The following is a 19,422-nucleotide window of genomic DNA, read 5'->3' as shown; positions in this document are numbered from 1 at the left end:
AAGGACCGAGCTGCTTAAACATTATTTTTATAGATAAATATTACCTAAATCTCTAGAAAATACTAATAAATAAATACTAACCACCAAATAAATCTTAAACACTTGCCCTTTTGAGTGGTGGGGTTAGGTTAGATGAAAATGTTTCCCATCACACCTTAGATAAGCCTTTTGTTATACTAATTATTTGAAAATTTTACTTAAAAACAAAAAAGCAGCTTTCACTTTATTTTCCATATATTCTGTATTATTCTTCCAACATTGTTCTACATGTCTGGAATAGTATCATGTATTCATTAGTCATTTTTAACAACCCATGCAAAAATCATTTTCAGGTTCTAACTTTGTAAGAGATATTTCAGATATATAGTATTTCCCTACTAAACCTTCTAAGTCCAAAACATTACACATGCCTTTTCTATTTAAAAAGGGTACATATCCATGATAGGAAAAAAGTCAATTTTGAAATCATTTTTGGCTGATATAATTCTGGGTTAATTCAGGTGGCATTTTAGAATTAGATTAAAAAAACCCAGTAATCCTGAGTTAATAAAAAAAAAGAAAGAAAGAAAGAAAAGAGTATAAGTATGTACCCCGTAGTTCTAGCTACTTGGTAGACTGAAGTGGGAGGAGACTTGAGCCTAGGAGTTCTAGGCCAAGCTGGTAAACAAAGTAAAACCCTATTTCTAAAATATTATAAATTTTTTTTACAGAAAATGATCTATCTATCTAGAGAGAGAGATTTTAGAAATAGGGTTATTTACAATGAACCTTGAAAACTATAAATCTTACCAATTTATTACAGATTCTAAAATGGCATCTAGGTAATATTATAAAGAGGCATAATTAAATAGGCTGGTATCAGATCAGCAGTGCCTAAACATTTGGGGAAAGCTTAGTGAAAGCTATTTAAAATACAGATTCTAGACAGGTGTGGTGGCTCACGCCTGTAGTCCCAGCACTTCTGGAAGCTGAGGAGAAAGGATCACCTGAGGTCAGGATTTCAAGATCAGCCTGGCCAACATGGTGAAACCCCATCTCTACTAAAAATACAAAAATCAGCTAGGCGTGATAGCACGTGTCTGTGATCCCAGCTACTTGGGAGGCTGAGGCAGGAAAACCGCTTGAACCTGAGAGGCGGAAGTTGCTGTAAGCCAAGATCCGCGCCACTGTACTCCAGCTTGGGCGACAGAGCAAGACTCTTGTCTCAGAAATAAAATAAAATACAGATTCTTTATGAGAAAATGCCCAACAAACTCAAATTGATGTACATTCTACAAAATAACTGGCCAGTACGTTACAAAAATGAAAACATCATAGAAGAAAAAAGTCTGAGGAGTTATCCTAAATTGAAGGAAACTAAGGAGATATGACAACAAAAGTAAATGTAGGATCCTGAACTGGATCCTGGCCAACAAAAAAAGGGAACTCACAAAACTTGCATGAGGTCTGCAGATTAGTTAATAGGATTATTAAAATGTTTATTTCCTGGTATTGATAATTGTGCTAGGCTCATAAGATGTTAACATTTGAGGAAGGTGAGTGAAGAGCTTAAGGGAACTCTGACCTATTTTTGTACTTCTGACATTACTTCAAAATAAAAGTAAGACAAAAACAACCCAAACAGTTTTGTGGGTCCCAAACCCAGGATTCTGATCTAGAAACGAGGACTCCAATATGACTTTAAAAATATTCCCCAAGAGTTCTGGTGCTCTACTAAGTTTGGGAACCACTGGCTCAGAGAGTAAAAATTAGTATAGAAAACTCTAGGAACAAATATTCAGGATGATACAACTATTTTATATTTATAGAACACTTAAAATTGTAAAGTGCTTTTGCCTACAGTACCTCAGTTGATTCTGAGAAAAACTCTGAGATAGGCAAGGCAGGTAGGTATTGGTCCCACACCAGACAGGCAGTGTTCAGTTCCAAAAGATGATCCCCTTATTCCTAGATTATGATTTCCAACATATCTTATTGATTTTGAAATAAAATGACACATATACTTCAACCAGTCAACAGATATTTAATATCAATAAACTTAGTGACTCTCTAAAGAGAAATATGAAACTATATTATCTTTTAGTAAATTTTAAGTATTAAAATTTACCTTTCATAAAACCAGAAATATCTATAATCTACACAATGACAACAGATAGCCATAAATGCTATCTGAAGGAAATCAGATGTTTCAGTAGTAGAAAAAATAAAATCAGTTAAGCAAAATACCCAATTGCTATAGAGCACTCCATTCTTCCATCATGGATTACAAAGAGTTTACTACGTTAATTCTAAAATAAAATTTCATTATAAATACACGCTTCAAATAAACTGATAGTTTGCTAGTTTAAGGAGAAATATCCCCAAAGAAAAGCAACAACGTGATACAGAATAAATTAACAATAAAAAGCTTTTTGCAAATTTTGTTCTTAAAAACATCAAAAGGATGTTATCAATGTTAGCAAAATGTAGCAACAGATACACTCAGGCAAGGAAAAAACCGAAATATCAAAACATGGGTTGTTTCTGACAGCAAAGGGCAATTTCAAACTAAAGTATGAATTTGAAATGTAAATTCATTTGACAAGTATAGGCAGCAGAAAACCACAATGTTTATACTTAATATGCCTATATTTGATTTTCAGATGTAATTTATGCACTTATTTCAATCCTGCCCAAGTGTTAGTAGTACTTGCTGTGCAACAAGCTGTGTTCTATACTGCATCAATCTGTAATTGCCCCCTGTTGATTTTCTCATTGCAATAATTGGACAAACAATGAATCTTACCCAATTAGACCATTTGTTGTAATTAATACATCCAATTCATCATAAGAGAAGAAAAAAGGCAAAAATACAATGTCACATTATTTTTTCTTTGCAAGCCCAGTGAAAGGTACTGAGGCTTAAGTCCTCAAATATAAACTCAAAACACATACACACATACACACACACACACACACTCTTAACTCAGTGAAATGATGCCCGTTTAAAGTTCAACTCAAGACCCAAAGCTTAAACTCATCTTAGAAAAACAAGCAAGTTTTAAAAGGGAGTTAAAACTGTAATCCTTAAATATGCTAAAGTTATATTGTATTATATGCTTTTGGGAACTTGGACTATTACTTCCTGTTTAAAAAGCTGGACATCCTTTTTCAGAAAGGCTGCATTTACTGAGGTATTTAATGTAAGTAAGAAATAAGGATCCAAGTTGTTAGCTAAGTATTAATCAGCCAATACATTTATCTGCACAGTTGAATTCTTAGAAGATACGCATTGTTGGCTGGGCCCGTGGCTCATGCCTGTAATCCCAGCACTTCGGGAGGCCGATGAGGGTGAATCACGAGGTCAGCAGATTGAGACCATCCTGGCTAACATGGTGAAACCCCGTATCTACTAAAAAAATACAAAAAAATTAGCCGGGCTTCGTGGCGAGCGCCTGTAGTCCCAGCTATGCGGGAGGCTGAGGCAGGAGAATGGCGTGAATCCCGGGAGGCAGAGCTTGCAGTGAGCAGAGATGCGCCACTGCACTCCAGCCTGGGCGACAGAGCAAGACTCCGTCTCAAAAAAAGAAAAAATAAAAAGATATATATAGTTTTTTACATATTAACATCTCTGCAATCAGGAATCATTTAATAATCAATGACATGCTATAGTTTTAACTGGCAATATTTGTGTTCTACTGACACATAAAATTAATGGTGTGTCTGTTTTATAATCAGTGACACTTTAGATTCAATAAAATATGGTACATCTATTTGTCAATGATAAACCTTACTAGCATGATTTATATAAAGGTACCATTCTTAAAAATGAAACTGCAAATCTTATTTGAAATTCATAATAAGTTACATACATATCAACTCTTTCTGAGGATAAAGATGTTTCAGATTTTTACTAAGTTTTGTAATTTACATGCAAGCAGTAAAATCCGCAAAACATTTTATCAGATTGGCTTTAAAAAGACTGTAGAACTTACATGGAGACTACTAATGGTATGCCTAATAATAAAAAATTCATAATAAATTTATACCATGCATTTTGACAACTCTTTGGTTTATCATACACCAATAAACAAGACATATATATTTAATTTGAGCATACATTATTTCAAAATTCCTATTAATTTGGAAAGCTTGCAAGCAGGGCCTCATATGTCACTTTATTAACAAGAACTATGAAGTGACAATTTCTAATGATATGTCTTATTTTTCCCTCAGATTTTGTTCATCTTATTTTTCCCTTAGATTTTATTATATAGGTAAGAATGTCTCTGTAAAGACATACATGTGGACATACATGCTAGTTTTGTTAAAAATACACACCTATACATGTATGTGTATATATATATGATAGCACATAATTAATAAATGTTATTTTCCTCCTTTCTTCTTGGAGGTTCAAAAGATTATAGCAAACACAGACACAATATCATTTTGAGATCTAAATTAATGTTTTATTGTTTTTCTTCATAACATGACTTATACTTAATTCCTACTAGAGTCTGATAAGTATCTCCAAATTTAGACATGTTCTGTTTTAACTAAAAGCTATTTGTAGTACCTGACAACTAATATTCCTGTAACACATACAAAGGATAATTATGGTTAATACAAAAAGGAAAAGAGTTTTATCATAAAGGACAATAATTGATTAAATTTACAGGGCTATGAGAACATTTTTAAGTAACCAAAAGCATTCTAGTTATGTCAGCCAGATAATCTATAACAGAAGTAAATTTCAACTGACGACAACATGGAAACATAATTTAAATGTCAAAGTAATAAAGCATAGGTTTAAAAATACTTCTATTAAATCATGTGAAATCTCATTCCATAATCTAAAACCAAACAGGGCCATAAGAAAATTCTACTGGAAGTCTTAGATTCTAAAATAAATTAGTAAATTCATCCTAACTCTCTACTATTACTAAACTATTAGTTATATCTCTATGGTTTTATGAATGGAGTAGCCTCCATTTCTGTTTTCAATTTAACAGATCAAGTTCAATCCTTTGGTGTCATTTAATATTTAACCTTCTTTCCATCCATCCATCCATCCATCCATCCATCCATCCATCCATCCATCCCATAAAATTCATCCCATTCCATTCATGGAGCATCTATTATGCACCTACTATTACTGAAGGATACTCACTATTTTGTATGAAAGGCAGCTTTCAGAACCTGACTGCCAAGATCACAAAAAACACCTAAGCAGATAAAAGTCTTCCAGGCCTACCTCACCCTTCATTTTGCACCTGCCATTTCAACTCACACCCTTCCACATAATCACGAGCAACTCCCTCAAACTCCAGGCACGTTTCAAAGTATATTTATCTATCCTAAATGCTACTTTAGCTAACCTGATCAACAGAGGCATGGTCATGCCAAAATAGCCATTAATAAGTTAATCTATTATTCCCCTGAACAAGTAGCAACTGTGTTTTCCTGCCTAATTTTTAAGCTGATCTTATTTAGGAATAGAGCCTTAATGGAGAGAACTGAGGTAGCTGAATGAGTATGGGCTTGAAGGAAGGGGTGTGGCTCCTGGCCTTGGCTTTTTCCTTAAATAGCTATGCTATTTGTTTTCAGAAAACAATAATGACTAACATTTACTGAACACTAAGCATATTCTAGGTACTATTTTATATGTTATTAACTGATTTAGTCCTCAAAATAACACTATGAGGCAAGTACTATCCTATCCCCATTTTACAGAGGAGGAACCAAAGCATGAGGATGTTAGCTTTTTGTACAGGATTACACTGCTTGTAAGTGATAAAACTAGAATCTGAGCAAATGCAACTGACTCCACAGCCAAAGAATTTAACCACATTATCACACTGCATGCCCAGTCTAACTCACAGAATTGTAAAAATGAAATGAGACTCTAAGAAAGTGCTCTGAAAAGAACATTCTATTATTTGCATTGGAAAAAAAGTTAATCTATAAAAGTGACAACGAAAAGGTTTCAAGCACATTAACAGCAGGGGCAGTATTGCTTTTCTTCAGATTAGTCTTCCTAGATTACATCAAATCACATATATGGATAAATAAACACCAATCCTGACGACATCAACCATAAATCATTGTTTACAAATTTAGTTACTTTAAAATTTTTTTTTTTTTGAGACTGAACCTTGCTCTGTCACCCAGGCTGGAGTACAGTGGCGTGAGCTAGGCTCACTGCAAGCTCCGCCTCCCGGGTTCAAGTCATTCTCCTGCCTCAGTCTCCCGAGTAGCTGGGACTACAGGTGCCTGCCACCAAGCCTGGCTAATTTTGTTTTTGTATTTTTATTTTTTATTTATTTTTTTGTTTTGTTTTTGTATTTTTAGTAGAAACGGGGTTTCACGGTGTTAGCCAAGATGGTCTCGATCTCCTGACCTCGTGATCCGCCCGCCTAGGCCTCCCAAAGTGCTGGGATTACAGGCGTGAGCCGATGCGTCCGGCCATTACTTTTAAAAGTTATATTTTACACTGCTGTTGGTTAAGTAGCACTGCTTTCCAAATTAACTAATAGCAATAATTTGATATTAGGAACAGCCCAATTTTCCTAATAGAAAAATAAAAAGTTTTAAATGAGATGTTTAATATAAAATGGTGCTAGTTGAAATGATGCAACTGAACTTTACTTAAATGATTCTTCACCCAAAAATTTAAAACTCACCAAATTCAAAATTACAAAGTATAGTGGCTTATTGGAAGGCACAGTAATGAAATATTTCAATTGGCTAATACTGGAATTCTGGATTGTATATGAATTTCATTTATTCCAACTATGCCTTTTCCTCCAACATGACAATAATTTTTGTCTTTGATATAAATGATTAAGATACTGTTTTACTCTAACAGCTTAATACATACACAAACTTCATTTCTACTTATCTGCCTGAGACTTATAAATTCCTCTATCATAAAGGCCTATATTTTCAACAATTTTTCTTTTCTAGCAACTACTCAATATTTTACCATGTATTTAGCCAAAACAGAAAAAAGATCATTTCTAGTACAATTCTTATCTATTTTGTTTTCTAGAATTTGCTACCTCTAGAAAAAGGAATTGATCAATGTTGTGCAATATTAAAATAATTTACTATGAATAATTTACCTACTTCTAACAAAAATACAGATATCACAAAACGAGTCAGTACTCCGCTTCAGTGTTACTACTCCCCTTACCATATTAATTCATTTTTCTAAAAATCTGTGTTTTTCTCTAATTTAATTATTTCTAGTTTTTTCTTATGGACAATATTTTTTCTTAAACTAGATTTACTTCTGGTATCTTTTGCCTTTAGCTGTTCCTTCCCAAGTTTGAAGCAAGTAACAGTTAGTATAACTTTTGCAGTTTATCAAACCAATTTCCTCATTTTATGCATTGCTTTTCAAAATGTTACTCTTCCAAATAGTACTCTACTCTGTCTAGATCTCTGAACAAGTTAAAACTGGAAACCCTTAATTATATTAAATTTTAGTGCGGCAAAAGACTAAATATGGGATTTCCTGAATTAAAACTGGGAGAGCTTTGGAAAAATAAGTTACTTTCATACCTAAAACCTCTAAAAAAATTAAAATGAGTAGAAATCTTTCAAATTTCATTTTAGCTGTCCGCAAATAAAATGCAAAATCAATATTATTATTAAACTATTATAACAAGAGAGCCCATATTATTTAATAGTTTGGACCTAAATGACATAAGGACTAAACTAAATAATTCGGTGGTTGCATTCAAAATGCTAACAATTCATTTGGTTTATAAAATTGCATTAGTTCTAAATATCTATATAACATGTCAACAATTTATGAGCAAATGAAGATTTTCACAATAAAGACATTCTTTATTGTGGACTTTTTTGTGAAAAAGAGAAAAATCAGATTGACCACTTTATATAAAATTTCCACATAAAGTCCTCAAAAACAACTAGTCCTGAAAAAACAATTCTAAACTATGTTGGCTTAGTTATGCTTACCTTTGCATGCTAAGCAAATACACCTATAAAGCAAATTATAACATTTACCGTATTTTATCTTTTGAAAATGTTTTGGATAAGCAGTAAAAAATACATAGGATTAATGTATCCTCCTAGAGCAATTCTTTGTCCTTATAATTCTCTTGGAGCATTAATCCTCACCTGGCCTCTTTATTACATAAAGTAAATCAGACTGTATGGAAGTAAATCAGTAAGAACTGGCAGCTACTTATTGTTGATTTATATGGTATTAGTTTTTTTTTTTTTTTTTTTTTTTTTTTGCCATTTCATTCAGTCCAAAGTCGTGGTTTTCTAAGAAAATATTACATTTCATGTTCCAAACTATGAGGTGCTCAGTGAGGCACAACTACAACCAAGAGATAAAGAATCTTGTAACGAATTACAATGCATGCTCTGTAAAGAAAGTGAATATGAAACTGGCACTAGCAATATGGATTTCATTTTGTTTGTTTTTATCCTTTTCCTGATTCATATGCTGAAATATTTTACTACTTTAAGTCCCTTTTAATAATATTAACATACAAAAAGCTACATTCTACATTCATAGAACCATAAAATTTGGGAGATCCTGAAATATTATCTAATTCATTCGGCAAGGAAATAAAGCACATGTGGTAGACAACAATGTAAACCTCAAATATGGGAGTAAATATACTCAAATCAAAAGTAGATGGTTAGACAGGTAGAACTTTAACAAAACATTGAAAGGAATTAAATTTATTTCTTAACCAACTTACCCAATTTTTGTCTTCTCTTTTAACTTAGAACACGTTTTTGTTTTTTTGCTGTCTTTGTCCTTTGGCTTGGATTTCATCCTTCTACCTTTCTTTTCCTCTTTTCCTTCAACTGAAGCACTAGGAAAGTTTTCAGGGCTCATTACTCGTGGAATATTGCGTTCCCCACGCTCCTTTGCTTTTGCTATGGCCTCTGATATTATACGATTAGCCTTTTCTTGCTTGCTTTCTGATTCCACCTTTTTTCTCTGCTTCTTCTCAGACATGACCCTCACCTGGGTATTCTGCAACTTAGTATATGTCCCAGAACCATCGCTCTTCTTGGAAGATGGAGGCTAGAGAAATAAAAATATTTTTTATAGAATATACCAAAGTATATCTAAAACAACTGTCACAAAGGTAAAATTACATTAGCAAATATGTGAGTGCTACAAACAAATTTAAATTAAAACATCTTGCTTATCAAGAAATTAGTACAGATATAAACAGCTCAATTGCTACTTTTAAAAATGAAGGTTAAAGAATAATAATATAGATTCATTGGTATTTTCATAGCATTCTTGGTTAGTTGATTCAAGTTTTGTCCTGTGAAGATAGTTGATTCAAATTTTATCCCATAAAGAGTCTGTGTATTTGGAATAAAAGTCTTTTCTTTCCTCTTCCCTCCAAAATTCTGAACATTAATAAATTTTTAAATAATTTTAATTTAGAATTACTCCACACAGTTTATTATGACTTTTAGAAAAATAAAGCCTCTGCTTTACGACTAGAACCTGAACTCATTTAATATTTAAATGCAGCAACATAGCTAGTTAGTAAAGACATTCTCATACTTAAAATTAGAGAAAGTTTTAGTTTTCCCATGAAAGAGTTAAATGTGAAAATTATTTTTCTTTTTCTATATCATCATTATTTTGCTCAAGCAATTTGGGAAAGAAACAAGTTTTATAGTTTTACATTAAAATTATTAATATTTAGCAATATCACAGGAAGCAGATCAAGAGCATTTTAAAAAGAATTTCCTCTTCAAACACGCATTCATCCACATATACTTAGATCACAGTTTTGTTATGTTCTTACCCGTAAACATGCCTCTGACTATAGCAAAGGAAAAAACCATCAGGAATTTCCAAACACATTTTCATGCTGATTCCAGTGTGCTTCACTGGATATTTTTTCTATACCTGCCTCATCAAAGGTTTCATAGCAGTGCTGCAGCACTGGGAAAGGAAGGAGGGTTTAGAATTGCTCTCTAAAATGCCACCTTAAGGCCTACAGGCTATAACAAATAACCAAGACTCGAGAAAACAGCAACAAGCTCAAGATGGCGATGCAGTACGACTCCCGTAGCAGCAGCCAGTAATAAGGAAGGTTATTCAATCCCATTAGCCTTTTAGCCCAAAGAACCCCTCCTCCTCCCACTCATTCAGGCTTTCACTTACCCTTCCTCTTGGCCTCTTCACTGAAGACATTTTTGGCGTCAGACAAAGGCTTGCCCTCTGCTTTTTCACCACCCCAGGCAGTGCTCAAGAAAAAAGCATTGAAAGAAGATTCCTAAATGGCCTATTTAGCAAGCTGCAACCAAGAGATGCACAACCCTCCACAAATACACATTTTGATTTATCAACACATTTCTGCCTTAGCAAGTTTATATCTACTGTTCATCCTATTTAGACATGAAAAAGGCTGTAAACACTCCTAAAAAGCTGAGTTTCCTCAATAGCTGTAAGCAGATAGCCAGATTCCAACAAAGCACAGAAAGAAATGAATGCACAAAGCATCAAAATGCATCAGCATGAATATTAGAGATGTCGTTAAAAATACTGACTCCTTCTGCGGAAGTAGGCCAGCAGATGGTGCTACCAGTTATTATTCCATTAGACTCTGCAATTTAACCCCCAATGGACTGTTCTTCCCTCCATGTAACACATTAACTCTCACTCTGCCATTTCCTACAGTAAAGTTTTAAAAAATATACATAAAAATCTGATTTTAAAAAATCACCTGAGAACTGAAACTGTGGTGAAATGGCATTATGTGGCTATCAGTATTAAAAAAAAAACAAAAAACAAAATCCAAAGCAGTTTTTATTGGAGAAAAATACTTTTCTCAAAGATACTCTAAAATATTTAAAATATGAAATAACTGAAGATTAGCAAAGGGTTAAAAAGCAGGTCATACAAATGAACCCAAAACAAGTTTAAGAAATTAGATAAGGCTTCTTATTATTTTTCTAACAAAAAGCTAACAGTGTTATTTTGAAAATACAGAAATGAAGCTATTTTCATTTGAATTATAAAAAGAGGCTTAAAATTTTGAAATGAACAAATGAGAACGGTTTATAAAGATTACTAACAATGTTAAAATTGTTTCATCGTCTTAACATGGATGAATACATTTTTCGTAACACAAAAAACTCAAAACCTTTCTGACCTTTCCTCCTCACCTTCTATTTTAACTGAACTGATGAGTTTTTCAGGTAAAACTGTAGGTTTAGTTCTGTAGCAAGTCAACTTGAATTTGAACATCAGTACAACTTTTCTTTCTGTAAAAATTGATTCTATTTTAGAAGCAATGCCCTTAAATCACTAAAACAAAATTTCACTGCTTCAAAATTCAAGTTTACCTCTTTCATCAATGCTATTTTTTCAGTTGGTCCTGGTTAGTCATCTGATATCACTATAAAACGACACTGGGTTCCCCCCTCCGCCCCCTTTAGGTACCAAAGGCCTCAAAACAGAAACAACACTATCTGAACAGGGCTCCAGAAAGACCCATCTGGACGGCATGAGAGATTAAAGGCAGAGGACAAGTAAGGACAAGGAAAGGATATGACTTGAGACGTCATCAATGTGAAAATAATAACAATAACGAGATAACACTTACAGACTACTTACTAAGTGCCAGGGATTATTCTTTCTAAGTATTTTACATTTAATAACTAATTTAATCCTGATCAATAATAGGGTAATAACAGTGATGACAGAGACAAGGGGCCGGGTAATGAAATACTCTTGATAGTAGCATTACAAAGTGACAGAATGGAACTGAGAGAGCAAACAATTACAAAAATCATTATGATAATAGGAGCTAAAATGTAGTGTTCACTATGTACCAGGCACTATTCCTAGTATTTCCTATATATTGACTCAATCTTCAAAACAACCCAGTGAGATAGGTACTACTGTTATTCTCATTTTATATATGAGGTTACTGGGGGATAGAGAAGTGACTTGCCCAAGATCACACAGCTATTGAATAGTGGAGCAGGGATTAAAAGACAAAGGGGTCTTGTTAGGGAGACCACACTCTTTTTTTTTTTTTTTTTTTTTTTTTTTTTGAGACGGAGTCTCGCTCTGTTGCCCGGGCTGGAGTGCAGTGGCCGGATCTCAGCTCACTGCAAGCTCCACCTCCCGGGTTTACGCCATTCTCCTGCCTCAGCCTCCCGAGTAGCTGGGACTACAGGCGCCCGCCACCTTGCTCAGCTAGCTTTTTGTATTTTTTTTGGTAGAGACGGGGTTTCACCGTGTTAGCCAGGATGGTCTCGATCTCCTGACCTCGTGATCCACCCGTCTCGGCCTCCCAAAGTGCTGGGATTACAGGTTTGAGCCACCGCGCCCGGCCAGGAGACCACACTCTTAACCACTCTTAACCACTATATTTTAATCATGTTTGGTTCAACTATCATAATTTACAGAGATTAATTTGAGGACAAAGGAAAGTAGTAACATTCTCAAAATTGCAGAGATACCAAATAATAAGGCTAGGATGGATTTTTATTTTTTCCAGTGCCCTTTCAAAAGTGTAGAAATCAACTAGACATAGGTGAGGCATGGCTGAGGAGCAGGAAGAGCCAGTACTTGGTTTCTCGACCAAGAAAAGGTAAAAGAAGGCCGGGTGTGGTGGCTCACGCCTGTAATCCCAGCACTTTGGGAGGCCGCAGTGGGAAGATCACCTGAGGTCAGAAGTTCAAGACCAGCCTGACCAACATGGAGAAAAACTGTCTCTACTAAAAATACAAAATTAGTGGGGCCTGGTGGTGCATGCCTGTAATCCCAGCGACTCAGGAGGCTGAGGCAGAAGAATCGCTTGAACCTGGGAGGCAAAGTTGCGGTGAGCCGAGATCACGCCATTGCACTTCAGCCTGGGAAACAGCCTGGGAAACAAGAGTGAAACTCTGTCTTAAAAAAAAAAAAAAAAAAAAAAAAAAAAAAGGAAAAGAAATAGGAAACCTAGTTGAGAAAAAGAATGTATATGTGTGTGTAATAAGTTTAATTCTTTTCATACTGAGTTTGAAATGGAGATCTCTAGCAATTTGAAATTTGGGACTGGATCATCAGAGAGAGAAGTCAGGTCTGGAATGTAAGATGTGGATTCTCCTGCTGTTCTCTTCCATTACCCTTAATTCAATGACACTATTCACAGAACCTAGGAGGATTTCCAAAATAACTCACTTCTCTTATAAAGTTTTTCAATAGATCCTATTACCTGACTCAGAATCCCAACTGTTTAATAAATCTTAATAGCAGACAGCAGAGAATCTATGATCAAATATTTCCTCTGCTACTAGAATACAGCATTTTAAAACCATATTCCCACAGAGTATCAACTGAGCTGTTAAGTAACTGAACATTTTAATGTTGGTCATTTCCCAACTCATACACACAACCGTACAATGTTATGGTTTTTCTGCCCTTTCTCCCCCATCTAAGCAGTCATCAAATTCTGTCAAATCTACTTAATTGTATTTTGTGTTTTCTTCCTCTTCTCAGTCCCCACAGCTCCTGCTTTATTAACTTTCTACTTGTTATACTGTGGTTATGTAGGAAATGTTCTGATCTGTAGAAAACATATACCAAAGTCTTTGGGGATGATGGATTACTAGGTCTGCACCCTATTCAAATGGAGTAAAATAATTTCTTTGTACTACACTTGCAATTTTGCTGTAAGTGTGATAGTTTCAAAATACAAAGTATTTAAAAATTTAAAATAAAGTCACAGGCCTTGCTCCCCATGAGCTTGTATGATTAAGATAATAGGCCGGGCACAGTGGCTCATGCCTGTAATCCCAGCACTTGGGGAGGCCGAGGTGGATGGATCACTTGAGGTCAGGAGTTCTAGATCAGCTAGGCCAACATGGTGAAACTCCGTCTCTACTAAAAATACAAAAACTAACTGGGCATGGTGGCACACGTCTGTAATCCCAATTACTCAGGGGGCTGAGGAAGGAGAATCACTTGAACCCAGGGGGCGGAGGTTGCAGTCAGCTGATATCACGCCACTAGCCTGGGCGACAGAGCGAGACTGTGTCTCAAAACAAACAAACATATAAACAAACAAACAAAAAAACATAAAAGGCACATGTATTAATATCGTATCCAAATATACAAGAGATGATATCATACGTGATATGTTATTTTGATAGCACCTGGAAGGAATGTATGGAAGACACTAGATATCATAGTTCAGTATTGGGGAAACTCAAAGATTTATACTATAAGTGTTTTGTCAAAGACAGATCATGACCTAATAGCAAGTCATGATATACATTTAAAGGGTCCAGAGAACCACTAAAAAAAAAACAACAAAACAAAAACAAAAAAACAAATAGAGTAGAAGAGGATGGTGTCAGACCCTTATGCATGCACTTCATGCCTCTGATAAAATTAGAAATTTTTCACACTACCTGTTACTCACCTTTTCCTTCACGAGGAAAAGAAGCAAAGAGATTTGGGAAAGAAATTAGAGGTTTTAAAGTCTGAGTGGGGACTTAGGTCCTTTCTCCTCTGGTGAAATAATTTCACATGTATACCCAACAGTCATATTGGGGAATTCCTCCATTTCCAATATTTTAGTTGTATTAATAAAACTACTGAATCACTAGTGTGTGGATATAAGTAGAAATTATAAATTTTCAAAAAGAGAAGGGGAAAATGATCACATGACCACTGTACATTCAGAGAATAGGTTCCTCTCCTGGCAGGCTGGGGTGGTGAAGGTTATGTACACACACACACGTGCATATCTAGATAAAGAAATGATCTACTTGACACATTTTTTTTTTGAGATGGAGTCTTGCTCTGTCACCCAGGCTGGAGTGCAGTGGTGTGATCTCGGCTCACTGCAAGCTCCACCTCCTGGGTTCACACCATTCTCCTGCCTCAGCCTCCCAAGTAGCTGGGACTACTACAAGTAGCAAGCTCCACCTCCTGGGTTCACACCATTCTCCTGCCTCAGCCTCCCAAGTAGCTGGGACTACAGGTGCCCGCCACCACGCCCAGGTACTTTTTTTGTATTTTTAGTAGAGATGGGGTTTCACCATGTTCGCCAGGATGGTCTCGATCTCCTGACCTCGTGATCCGCCCATCTCGGCCTCCCATAGTGGTGGATTACAGGTGTGAGCCACTGCTTCCGGCCCTACTTGACATATTTTTTAAATACGAAGAAATACAAGGCCCCAGATATAATTCCTTAATAAAAATAAAACACAGAACAATAAATTTTCAACAACAGAGATATAACTGCATTGTAGCTAAAATTCTCCCAACCTTTCTCAAGAGAGAGGAAGACTCTTAACGCTTTAGGCTTAGAGGACTAGGTGGATGGAAGTTTCAATGGAAGAGGACATAAAACAGAAGAAAGATAGCAAGCCTTGAGCAAGGATGAGTTTATCTTCCTAGAGAGACAATGTAGAATAACAGAAGAGAACCAGTGGTGAAACCCAAAAACACCAAGTTTCAGGAGCTAGCAGATGAAGAGGAGCTATTGAAGGAAAACAACAAGAAAATGCAAGAATGGTAAGATGAGTATCAGGAGACAGTGGTGCCATGGAAGCCAAGAAAGGAAAGCATTAAAAGCTCTGCAGTCAAAAGGAAAGTAACTTAAAGTAATTTGGTATTATAAAGATAATTTAATAAGGCATTTTACTTCTCTTAAATTGTTTATTGTAAACTGGTGTGCTGGTTTTTAGTCTCCTTCTTTTAAAAATAGAAGCATAATAATTATTTACTTAAATATTCATATGAAATCAACCTAAAAACAACAGATTTGTAGTTAATTTTAGTAATATGTGTCAAACATTAGTATGGTGGCTTCTTTTGATTTTTATTTAATGCGTACAACATTTTTTCTTCAAACTATCAATAAAGACATGTTTAAAGAGAAAAGAGAAAAAACTGATCCAAGAGCAAATTATAATGTCAGTCGTTTTCTGAATTTTACCCTTAGATTTGTTTTCAGAGGTTTTCACGGAAGTGGAACAATTATTTCACTTCACCTTCTTCACATCTGTGAACTGCCATGCTCACAAATTAAAAGGTTTATTTTCGTCTTGTGACTTGCAGTAGTATTTAGGTTTACACTTTTAGATAACCATGACATTCTTTTTTTTTTCAAGTGTCATAATCTTAATTTGCATTGACACGGTAACACTTTTTAAGGATTGGCTTTATTTTAAGCTTTATTTTATTCATCCACATAAAAGTCCAAATAGTAGGTGTTCATACAAGTTTTGTTTCTTTTTAAAATACAAATGTACATATAGCTTACAGGAAGCACAGGGGAAAAAGGAACTTGTTAAATGCGATCAACAAAATCCAGATGTTATCAGCAAAATGGGGATGTAATCAGTAAAATCCAGAGTGTAGGAAACTCCATAGGACAAAGGACTCTATTTCTTCAACAAAGAAATTGTAAGAAACAAAACAAAAAAGGGAACCACAGAGTAAATGAGACTTAAGACTAATTGGAATGACAAAATAGAAAAAAAAAAAAAGAAACTTAAAAGACCTCAAGAAAATGCAACATGTGGAGCACTGCATTTGGTTTATATGTTTTCTAAGTGTAGATACTGGCCTGAACCAGCCAAATGTAAAAATAAATTTACTTAGCAACTGGAGAAATAGAAAATCTGACCAGATATTTTGATTATATAATAATTATGGTTATCTTTTTAGGTGTGAAACTGGTTTTGCAGTTGTGTTTTAAAGACAAAAATCTAAGGCAGACATGGTGGCTCATGCCTGTAATCCCAGAACTTTGGGAGGTCAAGGCAGGAGGATCACTTGAGGCCAGGAGTCCAAGGCCAGCCTGGGTAACATAGCAAGACACAATCTTTTAAAAAGAAATTTAAACTTAGCTAAGTGTGATGGTGTACATCTGTAGCCCTAGTTGCTTGGGAGGCTGAGGTGGGAAGATTACTTGAGCCCAGGAGCTTGAGGCTGCAGTAAGCTATGATGAGCCCCTGTACGCAAGTTGGGTTGGGTGACAGAGCAAAACCCTGTCTCAAAGTAAAAAACAAACCTCAAACTGACTCCCCCAAATTTTTGTCTTTTAGATGTATAAATCAATGTATTTTTAGATGAATGATAAGACTAAGATGTACTTCAAAAATATCCATGGAGGGGGTGGCTATGTTCATTAGAGGGCAGTACAACAGATGCAACAGTGGCCATATAAATTGATGGCTGTTGGTAGCTGGGAGATGGATACTCTACTCCTGTGTAACTTGAAATGTTATATAATATAGAAATTTAAAATTTTATATTCGGGAATAACAAGTAGTTTGGCATGACAAGGAAAGTAGACGCCTATGGGAGAATAAGCAACAAGGACTAAAATATAACAGACTAGAATATCAACACTGTCATAGGTTATGTTAAAATGTCTAGACTTTATGCTGAAGGAATTAGGGAACTCGTAAATGATTATATAGAGAGAAAAGGATCACACTTTAAGACATAGGGGTACTAAGTGGTTTTGATAAAAAGGCCAGAATAATTGATAAAATATTATTGGTTTAGAAAAAGGTCATACCTGATCTAAAAACAAACAGTATTTAATCTATTTTACATTAGTTTGCAGTACTTTTTCAAGCAAACTTGTTGCTTCCAAATAACTCAAAAGTATATTTTTAAAACATCAAATCACAAAACCTCACCAAGTTCACCACTTGCTGAAAACATTAAATATGCTGAATTCATCAGTCCATAAATTATCCCCAATACTAAAAGCTATTCTCAGCATAACACTGCGATTAAGGGAATGGGTTTTTGAGCCAGTCAGCCCTGGGTTCTGGTTCCCGTTCCATCATTTATTGGGGCCTCAGATTCCTCAACTGTAAAATGTAGATAATAATAGTATTCACCTAATAGGGCTCTTGTGAAACCTAACAGATAATGCTGTAGAGTGCTTTAGCATGGTGTCGGGCATACAAATACTGAGAGATGTTAGGTATTGTTATTGTTATTGCTGTGATGTGATACTGTGCTCTTCTCAGTACATCATATCGGGGAGTATACGATATCAGTGTCTTATTATTATTGGTGATGTTACCCTTGGTTACTTGGTTAAAGTAGTGTCTGCCAATTTCTATTCCATGTAAATATCTTTTTTTCATAATAAATACACATTTTATGGGAAGATATTTTGAGACTAGGCAAATATCCTGTTTCCCATATACATCTGCCCAGTAATTCTAGCATTCATTGATTCTTGCCCGTAACAATCATTACTGTGGTATTTGCCTAACGGAAAGTTTATATTTTCATAATTCCTTCCACATTTTAAATTGGAATTCTACTCTAAACAAGAGCTGTCTCTTCTCCCTTTTAATGTATTCATTCATTTGTACCAGTATAGACTCATAAATTTCGGCTCACTGCAAGCTCCACTCCCTAGGTTCAAGCAATTCTCATGCCTCAGCCTCCCGAGTAGCTGGAATTACAGGTATCTGCCACCATGCCTGGCTAATTTTTGTGGGTTTTGTTTTTGTTTTTTTTTGAGACAGAGTCTTGCTCTGTTGCCCAGGCTGGAGTGCAGTGGTGCAATCTCGACTCACTGCAACCTCTGCCTCCTGGGTTCAAGCAATTCTCCTGCCTCAGCCTCCTGAGTAGCTGGGACTATAGGTGCATGCCACCATGCCCAGCTAATTTTTATATTCTTAGTAGAGATGGGGTTTCACCATGTTGGTCAGGCTGGTCTCGAATTCCTGACCTCATGATCAGCCCACCTCAGCCTCCCAAACTGCTGGGATTACAAGCATGAGCCACCGTGCCCGGCCTCATGTTTTTATATTTTTAGTAGAGACAGGGTTTTGCCATGTTGGCCAGGCTGGTCTCGAACTCCTGACCTCAGGTGGTCCACCCGCCCTGGTCTCCCAAAGTGCTAGGATTACAGGCGTGAGCCACCATGCCCGGCTGCTATTACTTTCTTTCTATGGGTTATAATCTGACACTATGATTATTTATTTGTTCAAACTGTCCTAACTTTGGCCATTTACAGCTCCTTCAAGTTGGTTCCTGTGTTCATAACCCCACCGTATTTCAAGCACTTCCTTATTTTCTGGTACTGTAAGAGATTCCAGTTTTATGGTAAGAATAGTTTAATGGTCAAGATGGAAGTTGCTGAGATGGAAGCCACACTACAGTAGGTTAAGAAGCAAATGGAAACTACATGTTCTCACTTACATGTGGGAGCTAAACAATGGGTATAGACAGACATACAGGGTGAAACAACAGACACTGGAGACTCTAAAAAGGTGGAAGGGTGGGAGCAAAGTCAGGGATGAAATACTACCAGTTGGGTACAATGTATACTATATAGGTGATGAGTACACTAAATACCCAAACTTCACCACTATTCAAATATCTATGTATCTCAACTGTACTTGTACCTCTAAATCTGTAAACATAAGACTTTA

General features: G+C 35.6%; 1 protein-coding gene across 14 annotated transcripts in view; it reads right to left on the bottom strand.

Annotated features, from left to right (window-relative positions):
* CHD9 (chromodomain helicase DNA binding protein 9) overlaps nucleotides 1-19,422 on the bottom strand; it is a 276,890-nt gene that overhangs the window by 109,295 nt on the left and 148,173 nt on the right. For 10 of the 14 annotated variants that reach the window (XR_002731229.1, XM_023209924.1, XM_023209920.1 and 7 more), the window contains exon 3: nucleotides 8,727-9,058. Coding sequence is in view for 13 of the 14 variants with exons in the window: in XM_023209924.1 (XP_023065692.1) it covers nucleotides 8,727-9,058 (332 nt within the window). In the remaining variant the exon portion in view is untranslated. Of the gene's footprint in view, nucleotides 1-8,726; nucleotides 9,059-9,803; nucleotides 10,063-10,165; nucleotides 10,614-19,422 lie in introns of those variants that run through there. The other 4 variants (XM_023209933.1, XM_023209934.2, XM_023209931.2 and 1 more) reach the window with 3 other exon arrangements.

The sequence above is a fragment of the Piliocolobus tephrosceles genome, chromosome 17, assembly GCF_002776525.5.
Source record: "Piliocolobus tephrosceles isolate RC106 chromosome 17, ASM277652v3, whole genome shotgun sequence".
NCBI lineage: Eukaryota > Metazoa > Chordata > Mammalia > Primates > Cercopithecidae > Piliocolobus > Piliocolobus tephrosceles.
Note: the sequence above shows the minus strand (reverse complement) of the source record. Positions and strands in the feature narration are given on the sequence as shown.